Here is a 27233-nt window from a genome sequence, read left to right as displayed (position 1 = left end):
GGAATGGTAATGTTGTTTTGAAATTATAAAATGTCTTGAATTTTAAGGACAAATTGTTTCCGATAGCACTACTTAATATGTGTAATAAAAAATGTGACGATTTCTTTTTACGTCGGTTTTACATTTATTCATTTATACTCGTTTAAAATTTCAACATAGCATTAATTTGTCAATTGAAAGGTTCACCGAAATTATTTTATTTGTTAAATTATTTGTTTTGAAACGCTTTTAAAATATTAACAAATAGTACTGGCGTAAAAACAAACAACAATATATTTTATGAAAGTTGGTAGAACCGTGTCGCCTAAATTTAGCAGTTGGGAATAATATCAAGCTTAATAATACCTCATAAGCGAATTATTATTGTTACAGTGATAAAAGTACCATTTTGTTTATCTAATTTGTGACTTATACTTATGGGCAGTGAATACATTTTCCTACATTACATTTTAACCATTAACTTTATCAGTATGAAACTGCCATTAGTTAATAATTGGAATTTTAAAGTTAAAATACAAAATGAATGTGCATATCTCAACGAACGAAATTAATAAAACGTAATTTAATGTAGAATTTGACAATTTGAATGTGTAATGTCAATCATAAATTATAAAATGAAATTGCCTTCACAAATGGAACCAAATGCTGCGACGTATTAATTTAAGGTAATAGTATATTATATATACATAGTGACAGCGATCGAGTGAAAATTAATGTCGACATTAGCTTAAATTTTAAATATTATTAATTAGTATCTGTACACTGAGCGACACAGGTGTAGAGTCTCATATATACAATCCTTCCTACATGTTTGAATATTAGCTTTTCAAATGTTGGGACGGTTGTACCTCCGTGGGATCGTAGCATAGTTTCGTTAACTGTGACACTTGAAAAGTTAATATTTCGACATTTACAATTAAATCTACGCTACTTTAAATTTTTATTTTATAAATTCCTTTAGTCTCACCAGAGATTTTTTTATACATGATACCTAACGACCTAACTAAGATATAATTCTAACACTTATAGTCATACATGTATACTATATTGATTAATTTTGAGCTAATTGTGTTATTACTAGGACTTTAACCATTTAGAGCAGAAAGTCGTGGAAGTTTCACCAATGGCTCGAACAACTACTGGTCTAAATGTATTACAATATGATAGTTTAAGTTGTAAAATGTAAAATACTGTTGGTTATAATTGTTATCTATTATAATAAATAATTACTAGATTATCTATAGAATGTCAGCTAGAATGAAAAAATCCTTTTAAACACACCGTCATAAGTAGAGAGTAAGACCTGTGCGTTTGTTATTTACATAACCGATCCCTACATTTGGACATTTACCTACGTATTTGTTAATAATAAAATAATTGTTGGAAATGCTTTTATGTATCGCAGATGCAATCTGTAATGTGTACAAAGGATTTTTCCAGTGTGTTTCGTATTACTAAGTGTTATGTGACGACATTACTAAAGTATATACCATTTATTGTACTTTACATCTGCCCAATCATTTACATTACGCCGAGATTTAGTAAAAATATCAAAAAATCTTAGTAAAACAAAGATTAGCATCCCTTAGCTTACATTGCTGTAGTGTTCTTTAATTCGTCTATCGTTTAATATATTTGAACTCATATAGTGTGCATGAATGAAAAAAGCATTAATAGTTAAAAATATCATTCAATATATAATTTATAAGAGTTAGTCACAGCCAAAATAGAAACACATGAAATGTAGGATGAGATGAGCCCATTAGAGCAATCGAAATATACACAAGCAATCAATATTTCAAAGATTTAAAATGATGAAAATATAATTATGATAACAATAAGGTATCTGTGTTATAATATCTACAGCGGCGATTTAAGCTTGGCAATCGGACGAATTATTGTATGCCAAAAGATAGGTCATTTATGCTATTCCAATCAGATAACATTTCAGTCAGTGGGCTGTACAAAATACAGTCACAAATGTTTTTTTAATTATAATAACATATACAACGTGGCTATATGTATCTATACAATTGTAATCCATGAATTTCTTAATGTATGATTAATAATATAGTAATAGACCATTATCTGATCGTGATTATTATATGTGACGGTTAAATCGATTTAAGAATCGCTTTCTTTTGAATGCTTCATAAATTGAAAAAGTCCATTTCATGATATTAACGTGTTTCGATTAATGAATAAACTCTGATTCGATTAATCGAGTATTAATGTATTAATGTATTAATGTAGGCCGGTGAAGAATTCATTGCAAGCGGCGACAATGTTAAAGTTGACTAGGTGCGCGCTACGTATGGATGCAAATGGATGTGTTGATAAAATGTGAATTATATAGAATAATGAATATTTATATAGAATAATGAATATAGAATAATGAAAAAAAATGATGTGAAAGCTATGGAAATAAATATGGCTTTGACAAACAAAATGTGAAATATATATGCCCTGGTTTCACTTGTCATTAACTATATAAGCCATGTGTTGTATCACGGATTGTATAAGCGAAAGGATAGCAATAAATGCTTTAATTTCTACGCTATTATTTATTTAGTTATTGACAAGACACACAGGGTACTCACGTAAAAGCAAGGACAGTTAATAAGTAACACAATAACGCAATTCCCATGTTCCGTGTCAAATTGTATACGCTATTGATTCATATTGAATAATACACCGGAGAGTGTAGAGGTGATGCCGATGGTGGTTGATGAGATAACATGTATTGTGCGCGTGTCTGTGTGCGTTTCATAAATACTCCTTTCATGTTATACTCTACTATTGTCTATTGTTAAAGTTCTTAGCATATGCGAAAATATTTTCGATATGAAAACAGCGCTCCATCCTGTTAGAATGTTTAAGTTAATTGTCCACTGTTCTGAAAGTGGTAGGGAACAAAAAGAACAATGGATAACTAAATCGAAGATAGTATAGCAGTTGGATTAATGGGCTAACATAAAGAGATTCTCATGTCTAACTTCTGGATCACAGCGCACTCACCATTGTAAATTTATTTGTATATAGTCAGAAATGACTGATCTTTACACGAATTTAACAAGCTGTTTATACATTATAGGGTGTACAGGTAGAGCGTGCTATCCGTTCGTAAAAAAGTCTTATTTCACAAAAACCTCACAAAGGAATTGCGTTAAAAGAAAGTAAAAACGAAATGATACATTTCATAATTAATCACTCAAATCAACACAACGAAACGGTGATATAAATATTTTATGCATATTTTAATATAAATAAAAACCAGAAGTGAAAAACGAAAAAAAAATACGCTTACATTTTATTGCAGATTAAAATAAGATATAAATTATATAGCATAGGTAAATAATCTACAAAAACGCGCAAAACAACATTTATTAAAATCAAAACCTGCAAACGAATTTGCATGCAAAATATATAAATACCTGCGAACCAATAACAAAAACACAACCAAAAACAACAAAGTGCGTTTTATTAAATAGTACAGAATAATACGGCGTTATGTTGGCAGGAATACAGTGTTGCCACATTACTGATAATAAACTACTTCAGAGATCTGTTTCTTAGTTACATATAATGTAATCACACTGGTGGTAGAGACTCAGGCCGCTGATGTGCGGTCGATTTGGAAATCCTTGGGAGAGTATATCTAACAATGGACGTCCAAAACCGTCCAAACGACAAACGGCGAGCCACACTGAAAAACATTACTACCAACACAACGCCACGCCCACGGTACTATTCCGTCAAACGCTGTCAAAACATCGAACGAAACAAGGATCCATCTATATCCTGGTACGCGCGTGCGCGCGCGGCGGGCGCGGCGGCGGGGGCGCGCGCAGGCACAGCACGTACACCGCGACGAACACCGCGTACGGCGAGAGCACCGCGCCCGCCAGCTGCGCCGCCTGCCCCGCGCCCCCACCGGACCGCGAGAATCACTTTTGTTCCTCCTCGTCGCGGAACAGGTACGTCGACCTGGGGGCCGAAACTACCATTTAAGACACCACGCCAGACCATTTAGAAATGAAAGACCCGTTTGTAAATTACTTCCACCTATTTCGCAAACAACAATTTTATCTATGACCACGCTCACTGTGAAGTGTTTGAAACGTCAGGTCAAATAATATAAGAAAAATCGCTCTTGAAATCCGTTAAAAATTCTTTATTCAAATTCAATTGCTTTTGTAACAAAATTAACGTTAACCGCCTCCTTGGTACAGTGGTTAACGCGTGAGCTTAGAACCGAGGGGTCCTGGGTTCGATTCCCGGTGGGGACGCACAAAAAAAATGTCTCGGTCTGGCAGGACACAGAAGGCTGATCACCTACTTGTCCATAAAGAAAATCGATCAGTGAAACAGATGTATATCATCTGCCCCATACCCCACTAGGGGACACGGGACTTCACACACAATTGCTTTTGTAACAAAATTGGTATTCGGCAAATAAATGGAAGTCCTACTAGTAGGAAGCGTACATGAATTATAATGTCAGACAATAATCAGTTTTATAATATAAGTTGTGTACATGAAATTAGTCATACTATAATGATTATAGAAACCCACAAGAACATCAATGACCTTATTGTGTCGAAGTCTAATGCCATTTGAAAAATACTTACCTAGAAATTCATTATGCTCTTGAAAAATTATTTATTTTATTTTGTCTGTCTCATTTAAACGTTGTGTAACTTAATTATTAATACATTTGATTCCACACAAACATATCTCTATATAGAACATTGGCAGTCATACAGACAAATAAAAATGAACTCACCAGTAAGCCAGATTGAAGAGCGCAAACACGAGCGGGAAGGTGATGCGAGAGATGACATCTATCCGCTTGGAGCGCGTCGGGAACTTGGACATCCAAATGCGGCAGCAGTTCTTCTTGGGCGGGCTCATGTGGATCTCGCACTGCCGCATCTTGTCGGAGGCGCCGCGCATCAGCGGTTTCTGTCAGTTGCAGACAGTCAGGCGGGACGGACACACGACATTGCCGCCGCGCTTGCTGACGCTCTTTCGTTTGGGCTCGCTCATTGATCGCGTGGCTTTTTGCTCTTTTCGTACCCCTTATGCTATCCTTTAATATACTTCTCCCCCCAAAAATGTTGGTGCTTGTTATTAGTTACCCCATATGTTCTGCTTTTTTGTCACGTTATGTACTTCCCCTGATCTACAGTCCCCTGTCTATTTATTCTCTTTAGGTAAACTGCTAGTCTATGTAATATTTTTAGCAGTTTTCCCCCCAAAAAACCTTTGTACTAGTCGTAATCCATTCTTTAACTACATTTTTGGGGACATACCAACTAGGTGAATGTAACCACCCAAATTCTGTTATATTTTTAATAAACTATTGTCAGTTGTATCCTGTTTCCACTGCAGGATAACAGTCTTCCTTAGGCCATAAGCTTAATAAGCTTAGGCGTTTGATCATAAGCCAGCGCCTAGTCTGATTATGGATGGACCATATATCTTATGGAGTTTTACAAAAATTTACCACCGCTCTACGTTTGCTCTACGTACGTATAAATTAATTTTTAATTCTTACAGTGAACAAAAACACGCTATATATTTGAATACCTTATCCCATCCCTTACCATATCCCTTGAGCTTAAAGTGATTAATGAGCGATCCCTTTGGTATTGAGAAGAATAGCCAATTCGATGTTTTGTTTGAATTTTTAAACATTTACTGTACAATTGATATATCAATAACTTTATAGAACAATTGTAGCGAACATTTAGGGTTTAGATAATAGAGTTTATGCAACGTGTTTGTAATTTTGAAATATTTCCTATCTGTGATTTTGTGTGTACCATTTCACTTATTACATTGATCTAGTGTTACATAAAACAACACATTCAGTAAAAACTATTCAATCAAATTCGATGCATTCAATAAAATAATAATTATATTGTATTGCACATCAATACGTTTAATATACTAATTGATTTCAAACTCAAAAATGAACTACTACGATCTCAATCCTGCCAAAAGTATCATAATGTAACTGAAATTTTCAAAATATTCCCACAGAATCACTAATTACCAAATCAAAGCTAACTACTCGTCTACGTTCCCATACTATTTCTTCTAAATACCAAATAAAGAAAGAAGCATCTAAATACACCTCGTGGGGTCAAACGAATTAAAAATGACTTTTATAGTACATATTAAATTATTTGGCCATTAATAACTCTATTACGCTCACTTTTAAATCCATTTTTGTATATTGTAATTTCAGAACAAACACAAATTTAACGAAGTTACTGTTCTATACTGGTAGTACATTTGTAAAACCATGCAAAAACAAATGACAATCTGACTACACTGGAAAGAAAAACAAAGGAACAAACTTGGGATATAATTTTTCTAGTCCAAAAACCTTTAAATTCTTACATAATATTAAAAGAACCTTTTCGTAAGAACTGCAAAAAAATTCAATACGCACTATACGCCATCATTATTGACCTTTAACCCCACGCAATCAAATTAAATGCGAGCTCACCATCGCGAACGTAGTATTACTGTCCGTATCTAGCAAATCCGACGCGGCGTCCATGCTCGCGGCGGCCTCCATCTCCCGTCTCGTTTTCTTCATATTCTCGCGGTGCATGTCAGAGCGAGACGCATAGTTCACGAGCGCGAACTCGAGCAGCGCGCCGAACACGAACGTGAGACACACGCCGGTCCAGACGTCGATCGCTTTTGTGTAGGACACGGGGGGTAGTGACGCGTTGATGCCGGACGATTGGGTCGCCATCGTTAGGAGCGTTGTTACCCCTGGAAAATGTGTGGAACGATGCATAAGTAAGCTAAAGTAAGAACGTAATCTTTCATCCTCTTTTCTTTGCTAATGGACTCCGCCACGATCCAATTTGTGTTTATATTAGGGGATCTCTTTTATATGTATATATATATGTTGTTTGTAAATGTAACATCAAAAATTGCGCCCCATAGCGATCAGAAATACCCTACTTCTTCACATTGCCATTACTGTTCCCACTTAAAACATCAATAATATTCAACGATAACTACTATTACATCGAAATAGCTAAACAAAATACACATACCCAGTGACACTCTAGCAGGTACAGCTCCTTGATCCAACCAGAAGGAAACCCAGGAGACAATGACAAGCATGCAGCAAGGAATGTAGATCTGGATGAGGTAGTAACTGAACTCTCTCTTGAACAAGAGGTCCACTTTCAAGCAACTGTATTCACCTATAGATGAGAGATTGTTTTAGTTGTTGCTCTAGTGGCTAGCGGCTGGATGTTTCTTTATTGGGCTAGGTTAAAGGAAACCTTGGTTCATTAGAAAATAAGTTACATATTCATGGCATCCATAATTCTCCATTGTGCGAATCAAAATAACTGTCAATAATAAAAATAATAGCAACACCGCCGCAAAGCGTACAAACATAATAATATAATGATATGACTGAAATAATAAAATGACATAACTCTCTTCAACAACGAAACATAACTAATTCATATCTGATAAAACACTATATTTCCCAATAAAATGGCAATAATTACCTGTATTAGTTTTGCTGTTACAGTAATCAGTTAAAAATTTCTCGAGGGTAAAGCGAGGCAGATGTAGGTTCTTCACAACCTGGACTGGGTCACCTTCCTTCCACAGGAACACGAGATCGTCAGTCGTCCAGCCATCTTAATAGGACAAATTCAAGAATTGATATGATTGTGATGTACTACTAATTTAAATTGATAACTGAATCGTCTCCATTACTTGTTTTTAATACATTTCGTTCTGTTATTTACTAGGAAATATTGTGCTATAGGAGGGTTCAAAAAGTTTTCAATTTAAATTGGCGAACTTTCTGTTTTTTTCTGTGTCATAATCTATTATAAATTAAAAAATAATTTACTACAAGCATCAAAGCTTCGGTCGTTTATTGTGTTTCGTTTTTATTCACAATGCATATAAAGTATCTGCATAACTTACTTATCATTTTTATACCTCACAGGTCAACGTTCTTAACACAATTTTTACATTTTAAGTGCGCTTAATTATATATCAACTCCTTACACCGTCACTAAAATAACGATGTTTTTTCTGCTACATTTTCGCGCTCAAACTGCAGCTAACAATACGTCTAGCCGTCAACGGGAACGTTTATTTTTACAAGCATACCCAAGGCAAACGTCTGTTTACTAAAACCAATGTTATTGGCGTTTTAACGGCTCATTTTTCCGAAGTCAATTATATCCGACACTGCTCTACAATTGAATTTTCATTACGCCCACAAAAAGTTTATTAATATTTGAAGACACTTCTTTAATGTTGTGCCATTGGACATTGTTTAAATTACCTCTATAAAAAAAGAAGCATAAGTCGTCTACCTGCAAAATTATTGCGAAATGGTAAAACTACTTACAAAAATTCTTACGCAAATTTTTATTTCTTACGTTGACGCAACACTGGTTTCATCAACACTAGTTTACACTAGATAGAATATGTTACCGTATCATGCTTAAGACGCCTCACTACGTGTCGATGAACTTCTTAATAATAATTTCTTAATAGCATTAATCGCTATGAATATCTGAAGTTTTTTTTCACAATTCAAATCACATACATAAAAAATAACTTTTTAAAAATTTTTAAGGATAGAAAAATCAAATCCTAGAATAACTAAAACATAGCTGGATATAATTCCAGAAAAGTTGTGAACTGAAGATAGCCATCATTATCTGAGTACTCACAACTAGCCATCCTCAATGAGCAAGTTTGCTTATCCAACGGGTACAATTTCAGGTTCATGGGACAGGACAGAGTCAGCGAGATACGGATGCTGTACAGCACGTTGCCATTGGGGAATATCCTGATGTACACGTTCGGCATGATGATGTTGTGGAAGTGACCTTCCTTCTCGTTCGAGAAGAACAGATCCGGCATCCATACTCTGTTGGCTTCTGTCAGCGTTAGGTACTTCAAGCGACCTGCAGGAAAGGACTTGTTGAACTAAAAAAAGTATGGTGGTAACCGATTTGAGCGCCTAATTTCTTAAAAAAGTTCTATCAAAAAGCCCCTAGGTAAAGAAATGTCGATCTGGTAATAAGAATGTAAAATTTGTCTTTACCAAAGTTTTGTTTTTTGTGTATTAAAAATGTATCAATGTATATGTTGCTCTAATCAAGTGTTATATGAAAATAGATAACTTTAACAAGTAAAGTAGCTAATGCCCATAACTCTGGTAGGCTACACCTTCGTACATGAATGTCTATGGGCAACACTATTAGCTATAAACATCGAGTATAGTATCTGCTCGTTCCCTTCCTATAACATATAAAATAACGTTTTTTTACCAAATTTTTATTTGTTACGTATAAAAAACCCTTCCATTAAATTATGTATAAGTATGACATGAAACTGACTATAAAACATATCAAAGAAACTATTTGTTTTACGATATTGTTTTATCTTATAAACGTTCGGTTTTAATATATAAATCAAATACCATAAGCCTCAAGTTTAAATAACATCAATGCTGTTAGCGTGAGTATATACTAATACAGCTATTAATAACATCAAACAGATTGTACAATTGAATGGAGTAATCGAATAGACTGCTTGCTGGATGATTGATGTACTTGAGAGCTAAACCTATCGTATAGAGAAAAATGGTGAAAAATCTTGGATATTGTTAAACCATTTCAGTCTGTTTGACGTGGTCTAAACGTCATATAAAGTAACAAATTTAAATGTATCGCATTGACCATTTTTGATAGGTTTCAACATTGTTTCAACTCACCTCCCAAATTGTTAAATTTCAAGCGTTCATCCAGCCATTGTTCCCTGAACGTCAATTGTACGGAATATTCCTGTAAACACACAAATTAATTGACTAAAGTTATCTCAGATTACATATCTTGAGATATAATCACATATGATTTATCCTGCTTTTATTAGAATGCCAATTGGCACGATAACATGACTCTTTAAAGAGTTGGATTTGATTCATGTTCGGAAGAATCTGTTGTAATAGACGAAGAATTTCAACATTATACTTGATTATATCTCAAATTATTCAAATCTTTACATTCTCAAAGTCCTCTACTAAGCTCTTGGGGATTATTAGGAAGTCTATGTGATTTTATTATTGTGCCCGGGTACTATTTATATATGCAAATGTATGTAACTATAGGCACATTTAGTTAGTGTAAAATGGTTGTGTCAGTGTACTTAAGTGCATATAATACAACATTTACGTCACACATATAACATACTATGATGTCGAAGGTAATTTTAAAATTTACTCAATAACAAATAATCGATCCCTCGACACCAAAACAGCAAGTCAAATGAATTGTTTTAACGAAAAAAGCTTACATTAAGTTCCTACACGTTTGTCGATTCAGAAACGGTTTAATGGCCTTCGATTCCAATGTTTAATCGCTTTAAAAACCAATGCTTTATGAATTTTTTTATCGATCGCGAGAATTGAATTTCGCTAAAATATGTTTATTTTCCTACTTAAGGTACTCCTTATTAAATTTATTTCTACTATGTATTAGCTTTGCTTTAGAAGCATATCAATTTCTGATCTGATCTTATCTCGATCGTATTTATGTCTCAATGATAATGCAGGAACAACGGTCCTGAAGAGAATGTTATATTATACCAAAAAAGCCGTTTCAAAAACGACAGGTGCTAGGCAAAAAGTGCATCAACATTTTACATGACTTCAAAATATACAATAATAACATTGTCTTTAAAAGTTTTAACGTCAATTCAAGAGTTATATAGTGTGTATCTATATAACAAACATTATAATCGTAACTATGCAATCGAACTAGAAAAACAGCCAATGGGAATGTAGGAGACCAAATAATAAAGTCGCAATAAAATGTAGATACACCAGAACTGCGCATGCCAAAGAGTGCCGTATTCCAAATAAATATGACGTTAATCAGCCTTCCTCAGTGGAGAAGGAAGTGAATGAGGTAAAATCATCAAAATTCGGAGCAATGCTATAGCTACGCCAGGGTATGTCCTTATCAAAGTTAAAAATTAGCTTTTGGAACTCCAAGAATTATCTGATTACGACGAATTTTATGACTGTCAATATTATTACAAGAAACAGTTTTCATTTTAACTTAAAATTGTCATAGTATCGAATTGTTAAATATGTTTCAATTAATTATAAACAATCATCAAGAATTTAAACTGGAAAAGAGAAATGTATTTGCTTCCATAAAAGATCTAAAATCTGAGTTTTTATAGCTAGGTGGCTTTTTCTAGGTTGAATAAAAGGAAAGGACAGTACACTTTTAACTCTATTAAAGTTATTAGCAGTCTCAGTATAGTGACTTAAGAAAAAATAGAAGTAAATACCTACATTGGTGTAAAACTGCTTCATTTATAGCGCATATAATATAACTTATAACCACGTTAGGTAGTATTGTGAAGGTTTCAGAAAAATGTCTGTTAATGTAACCCAAATAGAAAAAATGCTTGATCAACGAGATTTTCCAAGCTTTATGAAGTCAAAAGCTTCCGTGTTTCTTCGGAAATATGCTGGTGAAGTTAATTGATATTATGATACCCCAATCGACAGTGATGGATGACACTAATATCATGAATGATTACTATGTTGGATCATTGCCAGATCTCAACTACTATCGGCACATGTAACGTGGGTAGGTCAATAAAAATTTCATGTGTGGGACGCCTTATATAGAGTAAATATTTTCTATGATCGTTGGTTTGTATTTAGATGGTTTTATAACGATCATAAAAAGGTTATGATAAAGACAAATATGGGATATTATGAGAATTAGAGGCAAATATGAGCAGGATCTAAAGTGTACCTTTTTTGCAATCTATTCAGAAATATATCGAAGAATATTCGAGCATTTTCCCCAATTAGTACGATAAAATGAAATTCGACCCAATTTCTAAGTGACCCAATTACGAAGGATTTAAAAATAGGGACGGTTTATCCTAAAGAATACTTAATTATTAATAAGTACGTGAATGATATATTTTTACTTGAGCTACGAGGATAGAAAATATATCTTGAACATAAGATAAATAATTATTGTTTATTATTGATATTTCTTGTAAAATTGTTTCCCATTAAGTACATTTCAAACAATAATATTAGTCTTATTATAACACACTGTATTTGAGGTTATTTAATTACAAAAGACGTCCTGTATAAAGTGGAGTTACGATATCCTCAAATTATTAATTTATTACTAGATTTCACATTTCATAGAACAAAAATGAAAGTGTTTTTATAATCTTGGTACTATGTTATTAGTGCAAGAACATAAACGTATGGGGAAAACAAACAATAAAATAACATAGGAGTCGCTGTCTTTATTCGATAAAATAAATGTTCTTGGGAGTTTTTGTTTGAATTGGTAACTCTGAAACATCATCTCTTCTCTGTTATGACAATTTATAAACGCACAGGTTTCAGTGTTATGAACTTACTGTACTAATGAAATTTAAGAGTTATTTTCTTATGTTATGTCATAGTCGGGTTGGGTACAATTACAATTTTCAACTTATAACAGTGGTATCTCTTTAAGTATGGCAATTTTTTATTACACGGATTTCAATAACGCTCCTACACTATAAAAATATTGAGTTTTATTATGAACAAACAGGCACATACTCCATACATTAATTCTCTTCACAATATAATTCACTTATTCACAATTATTTTTGTTGTTAATAAATTGATTTCTATTAGATAAACCATTGTATTCTGCATTTTAGTTGATTCTATCATTAAAGTGTATGTTTATTATTATTATTTATTTTTTTAGTTAAGATAATCATACAGTATTCTTTATTCTACATAAATGTATGATTGTAGTAATATTCCTCCTGCTGCTTATATTAAATAATGAATGGCTGAGTCTTGTTGAGAAATTCAATACAATATGTGTCAAAGAAATTTCACTTGCGCGATGTAGAATCAGCGTCACTACAGTTCTATAGTAATATTTTATTTTATGAAAATTGAAGTCGTGATCTCTTTATATGCAAATTGAAACAGTGGGATGTACCTACTTGTCAGGCCTTGTAATACAGCGTGGGATGTTAAAGTTCTTATACAGTATGTTTTATTTTCGGATAGATTATAGGATTTATTTTTAGCTTAATTTAAATGTAGACGGGTTCGACGGGTTATAATTAGAATTTAAATGAAAAGATTAACTGTCTCTGAACGTTTGTTCTTGAGAATGGTTTTATTGTAATATGTATTTTAATACATACTTTTTGACGAGATAGACCTATTAAATTATTAAAAAAATCATATTCCACAAAACATTTTTAAAAGCCTTCATAAATATATTGCGTCGTCTCTCCTTAAATGCTATTCAAAATTATTACCATTACTTATAATAATACATATTTTAAATAAACACTTTAATATGTATACTTCATACAACATAGTATCCAAAAGCTAATTTTTAAATATCGATATAAATTCAAAATGAACATAAAATAAGATCAAAATTTATTTCTTAATCTAAGCAACAAGTCGATTTTATATCGATATAGGCCAAGCAAACACCATGCCTGGTAGTCATCTATTCAAGCATTACCAATAACTCACCGCAGCATTCGTCGAAGGAATGCTTGAGCTGTCGCTCATGCAGGCATGACCGGCACAACTAGAGCTACGGTTTAGTATATCTAGCCTTATGGCGGGGGTCACATATTGCGGTCGGGTGGTCAGCCACCGAAGCGCCAAGGGCGTGTGCGGACGCGGCGGTTAACCCAAACTTTACAACACAAATTCACATGAACAAGACAAAAATCACAGTCAACGTACACGACCAAAATAGTTTTTACGATCATAATCGTTAAATGCATGACAAATAAAGCATGAATGGTTAAATAAATAATGAGGTGCGGGCCGCGGGCATCCCCCTGTCTATCGTCAGTGCCAATCTAGCTCATATTGCGTTTTGCCTACGTGCTCACTTTGTTGATAAATCTTCTGAATATTTAACAGCGCTGTGATTGAAAAGTAAAACAAAAAAATAATCTTCTAAAACAAATATAAGTAGTAAGGTTGTATTTACATTAGGAGGTCGTCGAAAGGGGACCGCGGCGCCGCATCGTAAGGTAAAAATTAATCAAAAATTAAAACCAGGATTCAAAATGCAACGGAATGTTAACTCAAAATAAAGGAAACAAACATAACAAGAACAGACATCCAATTGTTACGACAGCATAACGTAGCAGAGTGCAACTTGACAATGGAGTACCAACGGCCAGTTGTATTGAAAGCAAAGCTTCCCAATTAGAAACGTGGAAACTTTGCTTTGCAATAGAAGTGGCACAGGACTCCGATCGGCACTTTAGCCTCAGTGCATCCTCACTCACCATCTTGTAATCATCTATTTTGCTGATAGATCGTAGATACATGTTGACGTGAACAAACGTTGGCGCATCGCCTTAATGACAGAAAAAAAAATCATTTAAGTAACCTTCAACTGAACTCCACAGAATCAGCGGCTTTCCACAGCCATGATTCGTAATGCTGAGATGATAAAAACTCTAATGTAATGATTCTATATGACATCCTATGTCTGTAGCATTCCGTAAATGAGCCAGTCTAGATGGAATGTATTAGAAGATTCTAGATATAATATAGAATAAAATCACCTGCCGTGACTCAGTTATGAACCAGCTAACTGTCGATAAGAACGACCGATAACCGCGCGCGAAAAACGATTTTGGTCGTCAACACCAAAGAGGAAAATTAAAAAAAGTAAAATAAAAAACAAAACTCGATCGGGTAAATCTCTCCTTCGTAAGTTTCGGAGCGAATTGCCCATTCATTTGACTTGTTAGGAAGAATCGAGCAACCGTTTTAAGGAAAATATTTATCTCATAGTGTCTTAAGCTAGTCCTGTCGACTTACCATCGTGACGTCATCGATTTTTGATATACTTCGCACAAATATATTGACGCTCACAACGGCTGGCCCATCTAAGTACCAAGCAAAATATACGGTTGATAATATATACAAAATAAATAAAACTAAACCCTAAGGGATTTCATTTGTATCTCGCGACGATCTCGGAGCACGTGTTGTACTCACCTTTATACCTGAAAAACTTACGAATTCCTTATGCTTATTTATTACCGCATTTGTTAAAAATGACTGTGAAAAAGAAAAGAAAAAAGAAAATAATGCCAAAGCCCTACTTGTTTATACGAATTTGTGTTAAGCCATTGATTTTTATTATCTATACGATATGTCAATTTGGTAGATTACATTTTAAATTTATTTAAATAAAAAAAAGAAACAAAAAGCGAAAATAAACTTTGAATATGACGGAACTAAAACAAAAATGATAGCTTCATGATTAAAGAACCTACCATAGACAAGGTCTTAAATAATAGAATTAATCTAATTTTAACACTTAAATTTTATTTATAATAAGATATAATATAATACCACACAGCTCTTTAACATTTGGGTGCATTGTTTTATTCACGTTAAATTAAATAAAAGAAAAATCCATACTGAAAACGATATCATTAAAATAATTGTTATCTTTAATCTATACTACACTAGACTTATTTATCGCACTTATCATAGATCACAATTTTAAAATAGCATGTCAAACTATTGATTTTTATACGTGTTCTATTTAAATTGTTCTGGTTAACATTTATTGTGTATTTTTTTAACGATATTCATTTAAATTCTAGGACAGCAAATTCATTCATATTAAAAGCTCTAATAATAATATCTAATCTTTAATAATACCCACGCCCGCACCCATAAAAAAATAAAAAAAAATGTCATAACCACCGGGCCGTAATATGAGCTTTGAATAAACGACTTTCTAGACATATATATTTTTTACTTTAAATGTATGTCTCGGAAGTCGAATAAATTCAAGTTTAAGCAAAGGGATTTGAAATGAAATACGGATTTGACAGTCCCTTACCATAGCGTTAAAAATATCAGCAAAATCACATTTACAATTGTCTAAAATTTTGATGTTCGCTGTATGATATCTTTATGACGCATCCGTTAAAATATTTAGTTATAAAGTCATTATCCGTTCGCTCATAAATCGTGGTAGCGTATTCAAACCCAATATTTTCCAATCACCAGTAAATTTAACGTTCTCATGGTAAGGGATAGAATGATACTAACACTTGCTATCTCACTTTATTGCCGTTTTCGATATTCAAATTTCCAAATCCATGGACAACAAAGTGAGATTCAAAACTAGTTTACAAAGAGGAACCAGGACATTCCTCACCACCTCTGTTACTAACCATCTTTATGTCGCTTATAGTTGTTATACTTCTGACGAACAGGTTTATATTAACTACAGCTGGTCCATCTGTCGGGATAGTCATAGACTATTTATTAAACAAATTCAAAAACAAAAGGCCCATATTGACACCATTTATATCATCAGCATATCATTATCCCTTTTGTCTCTACCATCAATAGTAATGGCACTACCGCTTGCAACACATTGGATTTCAATAAACGCATATATCCAAACGGCAAATGAATATTTTCTTTCATATTAACGTAATTTTATCAACTAAAACACTATGATTTTATAATGCTAAGTTTAAAAGCCCGGTGTTATTGAACTATTAGATCAATATCAAACCTAAAGAATAACGCAATTTTGTTATTGTATGATCATCGCCGCTATTATTTAGCTTCTTTTATGAGTGAAAAAACATTTCCATTAAATGTGAATGAACGAAAATTATATTAGAACTTCGAAAAAGCTTTTGTAAAACGCTCAATAAAATATACTAATACTTTGGAAAATAATTTCTTCTCACCACTAGTTTTATGTGATTAATTATATTACAATGTAGTGTAAAAGGATTAGTTCTTCAGGAACAACTAATGATTTAAATCTTGCGTTAATCACAACTGGGGTCACTCAGGGACTATTACTGGGACCACTTTATTATTCTAGTGATGTCATTCATGATTCGATTTTTATCCAACAAATAAATCTTTTTTCCTTATTGGTGCATTCAATTGAAATTAAATTAACCGTTAGTTAATATTCATTTTGATAGTTACTTAATGAATATTAGAGTGCAATTAATTATTTACTAACCAGTGCCATTGATACCGGAGGGTCTGATGCGCGCGTCGTATCTCCCTGGACCCAAAATCTGGTCCAGAATCTGTTTCTCTTTTTCTCTGAAGTTTATCTTCGCGTTCGTACATCTATGGGAAAAAGCAACAGGTACAATAATAAATTTCATATATAATATTCTAATAAATAAATTTAAGTTATCCTAAACAGCAATAAATCTATTTTGATTATAATGATGTTATGGATTGAATTATAACATTAATAAGCGTTAAGTTTATTTGCAATGGTATTATTTTAGTACGAAGTACACACATGTGGGATTGGAATTTTCAGGAAACCGATGTAAATAACTAATCATATTATAATATATTTAAGTATTGGAATGGTTTACCAATGTTAGATACATATTTAAATATGTACTTATTAGTTCACATCTTTTATTACTTCTGTCACCGAGTAGTTCTGTTCGAATTGTCCTTTATCTTACGATGTAAACTGTTTATGAAACATGTAGCACACTTAAAATATATTTACCGAATCGCTGATATAATTATATTTCAAATACAAATGTAAAAATGTCGAATATATAAATTCCATTTACCTTGTTCTTTCATTATTCATGTTTGAAATAGTCAACAATATTATAGGAAACAAAACAATTGTAGAAACAACAATGAATCTGTCGTATTGCAACATTTATAACAGCTGCCAAAATTAATACCGTCTCGAATCCCTTGGCGTTTGGCGCCCATCTTTTAATTTATCATTGCCATAGATTCTTTATTTCAAACTTTTGTTTTTTATTGTAATTTAGGGACCATTAATCAAATAAATTAAATGCATTACACTATTGGTGGATAAATAATATTATTAATATTTTCCACATGATATTTCCTTGTTGGAATTTTTCTATTTTTAAAATGAAATAGATGCATATACCAATATAATTGAATAAATATTTTAGTAAATTGTCAATATGAACGTGTATCTACTATCTGTTTATCCACAGATAATAATTTATAAGACGTTTATTGCAGACTAGTCTCGTCGCGTAAATTGTTCCCAAAATAACCGCATGTTTTATGAAGGAATGTGGTTGTGATAGTAAAAGCACTTACTGTTAGTGAAATAGAACAATGTGCAAGGTGAGGTATATTGATTCTTTTCATTAAAAAATCATTGGAAAAATGTGAAGAAATAAGGAAAAATTACAAGTATAATAATTATTCTCTATTCTCTCTATTCCCTTCTAGAAGTTTAAGTATTTCTTACGGTTGACGAAGAAGCATGATAAACAAAAAAAATATAAGGAGATTTCTGAAAAGTTTTATGCATTTGGAAAATATTCTTCTGTTTTTTCTAATCGTACGCTTTGTCTTTATCAGAGATAATAAAATACTCTCTTTATTTTACGGTATATATAAAGTAAATATGTCCCCAGCTCTACATTCAATAAGTATGTTTTCCTAATACACTCAAACCCCACTGGAACTGGAATAAGGACTATGAAAACATATTTGAGGCATAATAAACGGAACGTAAATTGTCGTTTATATTTTGGCGTAGTGTCATCATGGATCTTTTTCGTAAACGATCGTTTTTGGAAATTATATCACAACGAAAGAAATAAGGCTGATAATAATTTGGTATTGTCGCCGAATAATGACGAAACGTAGAACATGTGTCTATTTGCCTAATGCATTTGAAATATCAATGCTTTTTGAAGTTTATGCTTAAGAAAAATACGACTAATTTGCTATTTGGTAATCTGTAAAAGCCTATATTTTTTGGTAATTGGTAATTTATCATTACACCGTAATACGATTACAACATACAATTCCATAAACTTTCGTAACCTTATTTCTTAGAATATTTGTTAGTCTATGAAAGTCAATTGTCAGTTGTCTATGATATCACTTGTCTAGTGTACTCACTGTGCGAGGTGCGTTAAATAGAAAACGAGAAGAGCAAGGAGGGCACATATTGGCCGAGAGTAGTCCATCCTCTCCCTGAAACAAAGATATGCATAAGAACATCATAAAATAATGGAACATTTGAAATAATAATAATCTTAAATAGAATAACAAATTAATGTTAAAACGATTTTTTTTAAAGTCCTTAAGTTGAACCTAATTTACCTTGGTTAATTTTTTTAATTATGTGCTATGTGCTTTTCGCTCAAATGAAAATATAATATACATATACTGTTAGAAGTATCGACATGTTTTTTTTTTGTTTTCAGTTTTATTGAATTATAACATAAACAGGCCGCTTGAAAATTTTTTTTCTATGTTTTGGCGCGAATTTTGTATCAGCGCTAATTTAAAAAATCCTAAAATACTCTTGTATTTATATGTACTACATCCTATTATAGAAGCGAATAAGACTGTCGGTACTTAAAATTTTCTCTTTATTGCAATTAATTTTCCATACAACGCGATGATATTTGAGTTTATTCATATTATTATACCAATAACAAGCTCATTATTTTAGTAAACCCCAACCCCATTGTCCTCATATTCAACAAGTTGGTACCACAAAGAAACTTTAATAAGCTGTTGGGAAGGTAATTACGTTTGTCGTATAGCACTGCGTAATTATAACAATTAACTCTTTTTCGCTTTGTGGAAAATGTGAAGGGTTTTTCACTTTGATAGCATAATTTTCAGTGAAAATGCTGAGTGGTGATTCAATGTTATTAATTGCCTTGAGTTTAATTAGCTTAAACCATGACTTTTCTATTTTTTTTTCAGAACGGTAAATTGTTCAAGTTTTAGAGGAAAAAAAATACTATGTATTAGGCTTGAGCAGTGTTGGCTTAGTGGTTAGAACCTCGGATTTAAGAGTCAGCGGTTTCAGACGAGCGTGCAAGAAAAACATAGATTTTTATTTTTCTGTACATTATTTACATTAATACTGCTCGAAACAGTGAAGGAAAACATCGTGAGGAATATGTAAATATTTAAATAATTAAGGATTCCTAATAAAAGTACTTACTGTAACATATAGCGTTGAAAAAACTTACAAAATTATTATAATATGTATTTGTAGAATTGATGATAATATGTTTTATAATTTGTGGATTAATTCATTAAACAACTACAATTAGCTATCTATCTAAATTTATTTGTAATTGTATACAAGTGTCGTAGATTTGTTAATTAATAATTAATAATGTGTTTTTGAAGACGCTTTATTAACAATTTTGAAATTGAAATTGGCGTCTTTACTTTTTAGTGGGTGTGAAATGTGCCTAATTTCAGCCATAGCAAGTTTTACGGATTATGTCATTGACATGAGGGACACGCGAAAATTTAATCCATTTCTGTCGACCAGTTATTAAAGAAATATATTTTTTAAGACCTACTTATGTAAAAAATTAAATGAATAAGAATCAAGAAAAATTTTTATTTTTGATATAGTAAATGTGGTTCGATTACAGATTTTTTTTTCTTTATTTTGTTATTGTATATTTATTATTGTACTAATTTTTAAAGATTTATTTTTCTTCATCATATCATTTTTTTATTTACAATTCAATGAATCTAACCATTTTGGCTATAATAGATAAAACGTGTGAATGTTTGTTACTTGGATATAAGCCAATATTAATGTTAACAAACGAAGGTGTTTTAAAAATGGTGATTAGTTATTTAAAAATAAATACTAATTAGAATATGTAAGTATTGTATTTCAATTTCATTAAAAGAGACAAAGCAATAACGTATTTTTTATTTTTATCTTGTAAAAGATATGTTTACAACATTTTTTCCTATTTCCTATTTATAAAAAATGGGTTTTTAAATTATTAAAAAATATATCACCGGTTATTCCAAAAGCGAAATTTAAAGTCTGGAATTCGCTCGCCAATTCACGGCACGGCTTATAAATAATCGGAACGCATAACGCCAGCCAAATGCACCATTAAATGTCACAGAAAATTAATTTTAACACAGAAATGGACACTTTCAATATATCATTCATACACGTAAATATTAACTCTAAGTCTACAGAGAATTCAGCCTGATTCAGTAGACTGCCTCACGGATACTGGCAATATGTGAGGCGCGAACGTTGATTGTCGAAATTGAATCTGCGCATTCGGCTCTTTGCGCTGTGACCTTTGACCGCAAACAAATGTCACAATGACAGGAGCTTTTTAGGCGGGAAATGATTCAATATGGCGCTCCCTCGTGTGTAAATAAATTATCTTATAACCGATGTATAGGTATTAGAAAGTTCAGTTCACTTCTGATAATGTCACATTTGCATAATTGTTTACACGTGAACGCGAGATTTAATCGCATTTGACTATAATTTAAATTTTACCAAATGCATTTTTTACCTACTCGATATTTATTTTAGTGGATTAGAAGATTTAATCTTTTTAATACACAGATTCACATAAGTTCTGTTAATGTACATATTACAAATTATTTCGCTGCGTATCGATTAAATTGACCTCGAACCTTTTTATATAGCAACGTAAAAATAATAACGCCATTTTAAACATAATCCGTAAACTTCTGTGTTGCCAACTGAATAAAGTATTTAAACAATATTGCGAAATGAATAGCTACACAGAACGAAAATACGTTACTAATTCAATGCCTAGCCTTCTTATAATGCAAACATTCTCATACAAAACGTGTTTTCACATACAGTGCCCAATTATAGTTAAGGCATTATTTTTAGAAAGTCGTTATCACGTAGAACGGAACAATGCAGAGAGTTTACATCTTGAATAGTGTGGACCCTTGACCGGGATTGTTACGAATGTTGTGTTGGGTTATTGCAAGTGGACATAATGTTTTATCTAATGTTCCTCAGTAATGAGGTTTCATTAGTTATTTAGTATGTTTTGAACGAATTGTAATTTTGAGGAGATTCTCCTGTGGTACATAGCCTATACCACTCAGTGAAGTTGCAGCTTTCTAATGGTGAATGATATTTTGAAAACGGTCCAGTGGTTTTTGTGCTGAAACATCATAAACATAAAAAAACGTAATTTTCCTCTTTATAATATAAGTGTAGATAAACCTCGTCCAAACTGTTCAGAAAAACTATGTACGATAATGCATGCGATATATTGGAGTGGCGGTCTTTATCCTGTAATTAGAGGCTATCTTGATATAAATCAATATCAATCTCAATTAGATTATCAGAAGGCTTTGTCTTGGTCTTGACTGCCAGCATCCGTAAACTTTTGTCTTTCGGTAGAGTACTTAATTGGAATACCGCTATGCTTATTACACTGACTTAGGCGGGTTTACCTACGCATAATTCATCCATTATTGTCGCAATCATATTCTTCATGCAATATTAATGTGAATAATTAAGTATATTATATATTAACTACTATATAACAAGTAAGATAAGATGGCAGTCTGATAGTAGGTTATTTATGACCGTGCCAACCATTGCTTGACTCCGATTTTAATTATTTGCTGTTATGGAAGCGACAAAAATTATCAACCCTGAAGATTTCAACTCCCTTACGACGCAACGGTTGATTAGGTAAAGCCTGGTGGTTCAAAAGTGCTTCTATAAGAAGTCAAATTAAATAAAGAAATGTTTCAGTTTGAGTATGAGATTCACCACTGTATGAAAGGCGTCCAAAATATTTTAAAAGCATGTAATTTTAACAGCATAATGCGTTACTCTTTATTCCAAGGATTATTACACATAATAGACCTCAAACTAAAAACGTGTATGACCTTATAAATTTAATTTCCAAAAACAAGCGGCTTATTTTGACCCGGCATGTGCCACGGATATGCATTGCCTCTTGACCGGGAAGTCGGTACGTTATTGTCCCGGATGAGAGCTGGCAAAATATGCCCCGGGTAGCGATTGCGGATATTGAGTTTTTTGATGACGCTTCTCGAAACTTCGAGATTAGACGGGCTGTTACTAGGGTTGACAAATCTTTTATGAATATTATAATTGCAGAGAAGGAATCACTAGAAATTACGGATCGGCATCCATAACTTAAACATACAACGTACCGTTTTCTGCCCAAACTTACATAATAAAAAGGGAATAAATGATTTTACTTTGTTTATTAGTTTGTTACGACATATCTCGAAAACTATTCAAGCGTCTTTAAATAAATTTTCACCATGAAAATCTACGTCATTTATTTCTTAACTAGGTTACTCTGAATAATCCCAGTATAGCGCCTAGTTACTTGTTAATTTTAATATACCTAGAACTGCACATGAAGATTAAACATAATAATGGAAAAACAAACGACGGTATACATAAGTATATCATATTAACAATGCCTGGGAAGTGTGAGTGGCTGTTTCGCGCTAATGATTCAGAAACTTTTTTATTTGAAACTACAAACGAAAACATTGTCATTATATGTCTTATTAATGTATTTTATCATTTACAGGACCTTTTCAATTAAATCATGAGTATATAAAATTACATCGTACAAAAAGCTACTTTGTCGCTTATCAGCGATCTCTACCAGGCTATTTTAGGTAGAGCATAAATAATAAATAAAGGAAATATAACGCGCACGGCTACGGTGCCTTATACAGGTTTCTTTTGTTATAGGCAATACCTAAATTGGAAACTTTCGTCTTTTCTAAATATTTTCAACTGCTCATTTTTTATCATATCTACTTATATTATAATTACTCAAAAAATAAATATGTGTTTTATTATTATTAGAATTACAATTTAAAATATCAAGCAATTGTAATCAATTTAGAACTTAATTAGATTCATTCCCCACCTATACATATTTAAGATATTGGTGCTATAATCAAACATAATTAGAGCATCCCCTCCGGTCCCCGTATGGGGAGTTAAAATACGGACGGGATTTAATAAAAACATCTCTACACCCTAGGGGGCCTAGGCCCAAAACAGAATCCGATCAATAACGAGACAAAAGATTGATGGTTTGAAATTTGGTACTGTAAATTTTACTGCTAAGTGGCAACCCTACTTTTAAGAAACTAATTATTACCAACTCACACAAGCTGACGATCACAGATCTACGATAAATTTGATATTCCTAAAGTTAAGTAGGTCCAGTCCTATCAACAAGTATCATTTATATGAACTAACAAGCCACAATTTGAATAATTGATGTACAGTTGATGTGCCTTTAGGTATTGTATAATATATCTTAAAACGTGCATGCATCGGAGAAATCCCATTTTGAGAATAGGTGTCTACATAATTGTGAAATTGGTATAGATATTATTTTTTAATGGTTGAGATTTATTTTATTTAAATTATTCTGTATTATCTCTTACCGCCTACATATATGCTTCCGTGACAAAAATGAAATCAGAATTTATATTACTACTTTTTCATCGACTTCACAATTTATTTGTATCCTGTACAAACTTTCGAAGTCCAGCAAATTTGTCTATATTTAACCGTGTACAGTATACACCCAACAATCATCTAAAATTATTTACCTTTATTTGCAAAACAGTTTTCAAATAGCTGCACAAATTCCGGAGGTTACGCCTAACATACGCACAAACACACAAAAAGGTCACGCACCGAACACAGGACTATTTCCACCAGTTGGCAGCCCTAGACAACTGAGTTTCATCCTGTATCGACGAAAGCGCATGGGGGTAGGGAGAAGGGGGAGGGGGGTGGTTGCACTCCTAGACACGCCCAGGACTAAAAGAGGGGGATCCCCCCACCCCACAAATGCACCTGTATGGATTTTCCTCCCTGAATATATATACCTGAATCTATCTCTATATTTCATGAACAAAGAAAATACCATATATGTATTTTAAAACATAAGATTTTTTATACACGTTGCTTTAATATATCCACATTTCCGAATTCTCTGTATTTGCGACAAATGTGTGATCGTAATACAAGCATAGAAAACAAAGAAACTATTTTATAATATTGTTTCACTTATACATATTAATTGCCACTCATAATACTTGAGCTATGTACAAACTAATTTGAGCTAAGTCCGAAATAGATGAAGCAATGACGTCATGAGCGAAAGAGACAGCAATAGCTCCCTTTATTTCAAAAATGCTGAAAAATATGGTATTTTTTGCAATTTTTCCATTGTTTGTGTACAATGATAATTTTTGTTACTGTTCTAATGTCAAATTATAACTTACTATTTTTCAATTTGAAAAAGAAAGGTAAAACAATGGTTCTAAATATAATTTCACTCTACTGCACTTGCGTAAACTGCAATTTCCCAGGGCGAGGCCCGGTTCGATTTTACACAACCAGAGGGCGACTATGTCTACATAATTACATTGATAATAGTTTCAAAATTAACGGTACGTGACCCGTCTTAGATTTTAACTTTTCTTGTAATAATTATACATACATACAAAAAACTTCAATTTAAGAAAAAAATTCAAAATTATAAAAGAACACCATGAAATTTGTTTACAGAACACACAATTTTTAAATTTAAAGAAAGAGCTGTATGAAAGAGATGTAATGAAATAACAGAAATAAAGGTAGACATACAAAAACACAATAGTCATCCAAAAATAGAACAATACAAAAACCCAAAACGACAACTTACCTTCAGCAATATGCCATCTCCAGAAATATATCCGGAGCGATACTAAGTAAAAACCTCTAATAAAGGTGTTAAAAAAGCACAGATAATAAAAAGTATAAAATGACGCGTGCAAGGTTCTGCGGCCGCGGGCAGACTGGACCGGGAGGCTGTATCGATTCTGAAATCGCGCAGACTCCGAGCGGAGTTTACATGGGCGGATGGAGAGATGACTCCGCGTTGTGAAGCTTACATTGCTGTTTTTTTATAATTAGAAAACATTATCGTCTCGTGTATTGTTCTGCTGGCTGATGAGACTGTTAGGAAGAGTATTTAATGCAAGTATTTTTGAGTAGATGCGTCAATTCTTACTATAGACTGCTGAAAAGGGATTATTCATAACCAATCTCAAGGCTCACTCTTTGGATCTCATGTGTAGAACTTATTTACATCATCATCAGCCTATAATGTATACTAATACATCCCAGGGACACAAGTCTTCTATGAGCTTAAGGTTTATACACCACGCTGGCCAAGTGCGGGTTGGCAGGTATCATATGTCGTCAAACTCTTTCTCAGACATGCCGGTTTTTGACGTGACAACGTCTTAAATTAGGTTGCGGCTCGGAGTCACTCATGAAAAAGTGTAACGCCCGGTAACGTTACGATGAGTCACCGAACTATGATCGGTCCGCCGCGCGCGCAGCACTAGACAATTAGGCGCATTGAATCGGCGCGTGCTTGTGTCTCTGTCTCTGTCTTTCTCGAGCGTTCTTGGCGTTGGAAAAAAAGACGTTGTCACGTAAAATCTTCGCCCGTAAAACCGACTTTACAGGCAACCATTTTTTTTTTATGTTTTCCTTCGCCGTTTACTGCAGTGGTGATATGGATAATGGATGGATAAATTGAAAAATCAATTAGTTCCTTCCACGCTTTCTCCAACCCCCGACTTTTCGATTAAAATCCAAGGTCCTACCCACAAAGCCGCCTCTGCTAAAAGTTTTTAGCTCTTACATTATCAAAATGCAGTACAAATAGAGCAATGGAAAATAAACTATGATTTCAAATCGCCTGACATCCATGCTGCACCTTTGACGTTGGCGTTCACGTGGCTAAAGGATCTTAATACCTGCTACAAATTTAGATACACATTTATATTATATTTATATGTATACTACTAACTGCCCTCGGGTTCGTCTGGGGTTGCTTTATTTGCTGGTTAAAGTTTCAGCAATATTTTGGGCGGTTTTATGGTGGCAGTTGATTTTAATATGTCTAATACTTATTGTATGTATGTACTCATTTTTATTAATTATTTGTTAGTATACTATCAAATTAGACAATTCTCAATCGTTTTCACTTAAAATACAGATGTATTATGTGACTGCCATAAATAAATACAAAGAGAAGAGAATGAATAATATGTCTTATGCTATATCGCGTATGACATAATTATATAAAATATTTACCCCTCCTGTAATGGATTAACATACCTTTTTATTCTCCATTATCCTTTGTGTTTTATCTTAACTTATAGTTTAAGTTTAAGTCTCTTTGTTAGTTAGTCTGCTTTATGTCTCCATATATTTAGAAATGTC

The 27233-nt window shown here is 32.9% G+C and overlaps 1 protein-coding gene across 7 annotated transcripts; it reads right to left on the bottom strand.

Moving 5' to 3' along the window:
• Window positions 1-3595: 3595 nt before the first annotated feature.
• LOC119839130 (glutamate-gated chloride channel) lies at window positions 3596-25792 on the bottom strand. 7 transcript variants are annotated; one of them, XM_038365330.1, is made up of 11 exons: window positions 25660-25792; window positions 19046-19120; window positions 17130-17242; window positions 14395-14465; window positions 9794-9863; window positions 8745-8981; window positions 7554-7688; window positions 7086-7238; window positions 6521-6795; window positions 4787-4965; window positions 3596-3987 (listed from the first exon to the last, which is right to left on the bottom strand). In XM_038365330.1, the coding sequence occupies exons 2-11, from the start codon at window positions 19111-19113 to the stop codon at window positions 3948-3950; spliced, it is 1341 nt and encodes a 446-aa protein (XP_038221258.1). In that variant the 5' UTR covers window positions 19114-19120; window positions 25660-25792; the 3' UTR covers window positions 3596-3947. The 7 variants fall into 7 exon arrangements, with proteins under 7 accessions (XP_038221258.1, XP_038221260.1, XP_038221263.1 ...); XM_038365332.1 differs by lacking the exons at window positions 14395-14465; window positions 25660-25792 and adding exons at window positions 16312-16379; window positions 20936-21164; XM_038365335.1 differs by lacking the exons at window positions 14395-14465; window positions 25660-25792 and adding exons at window positions 16312-16379; window positions 20936-21164 and having other exon boundaries at window positions 4787-4935.
• Between the last annotated feature and the right edge of the window lie 1441 nt (window positions 25793-27233).

The sequence above is a fragment of the Zerene cesonia genome, unplaced genomic scaffold, assembly GCF_012273895.1.
Source record: "Zerene cesonia ecotype Mississippi unplaced genomic scaffold, Zerene_cesonia_1.1 Zces_u008, whole genome shotgun sequence".
Taxonomy (NCBI): domain Eukaryota; kingdom Metazoa; phylum Arthropoda; class Insecta; order Lepidoptera; family Pieridae; genus Zerene; species Zerene cesonia.
Note: the sequence above shows the minus strand (reverse complement) of the source record. Positions and strands in the feature narration are given on the sequence as shown.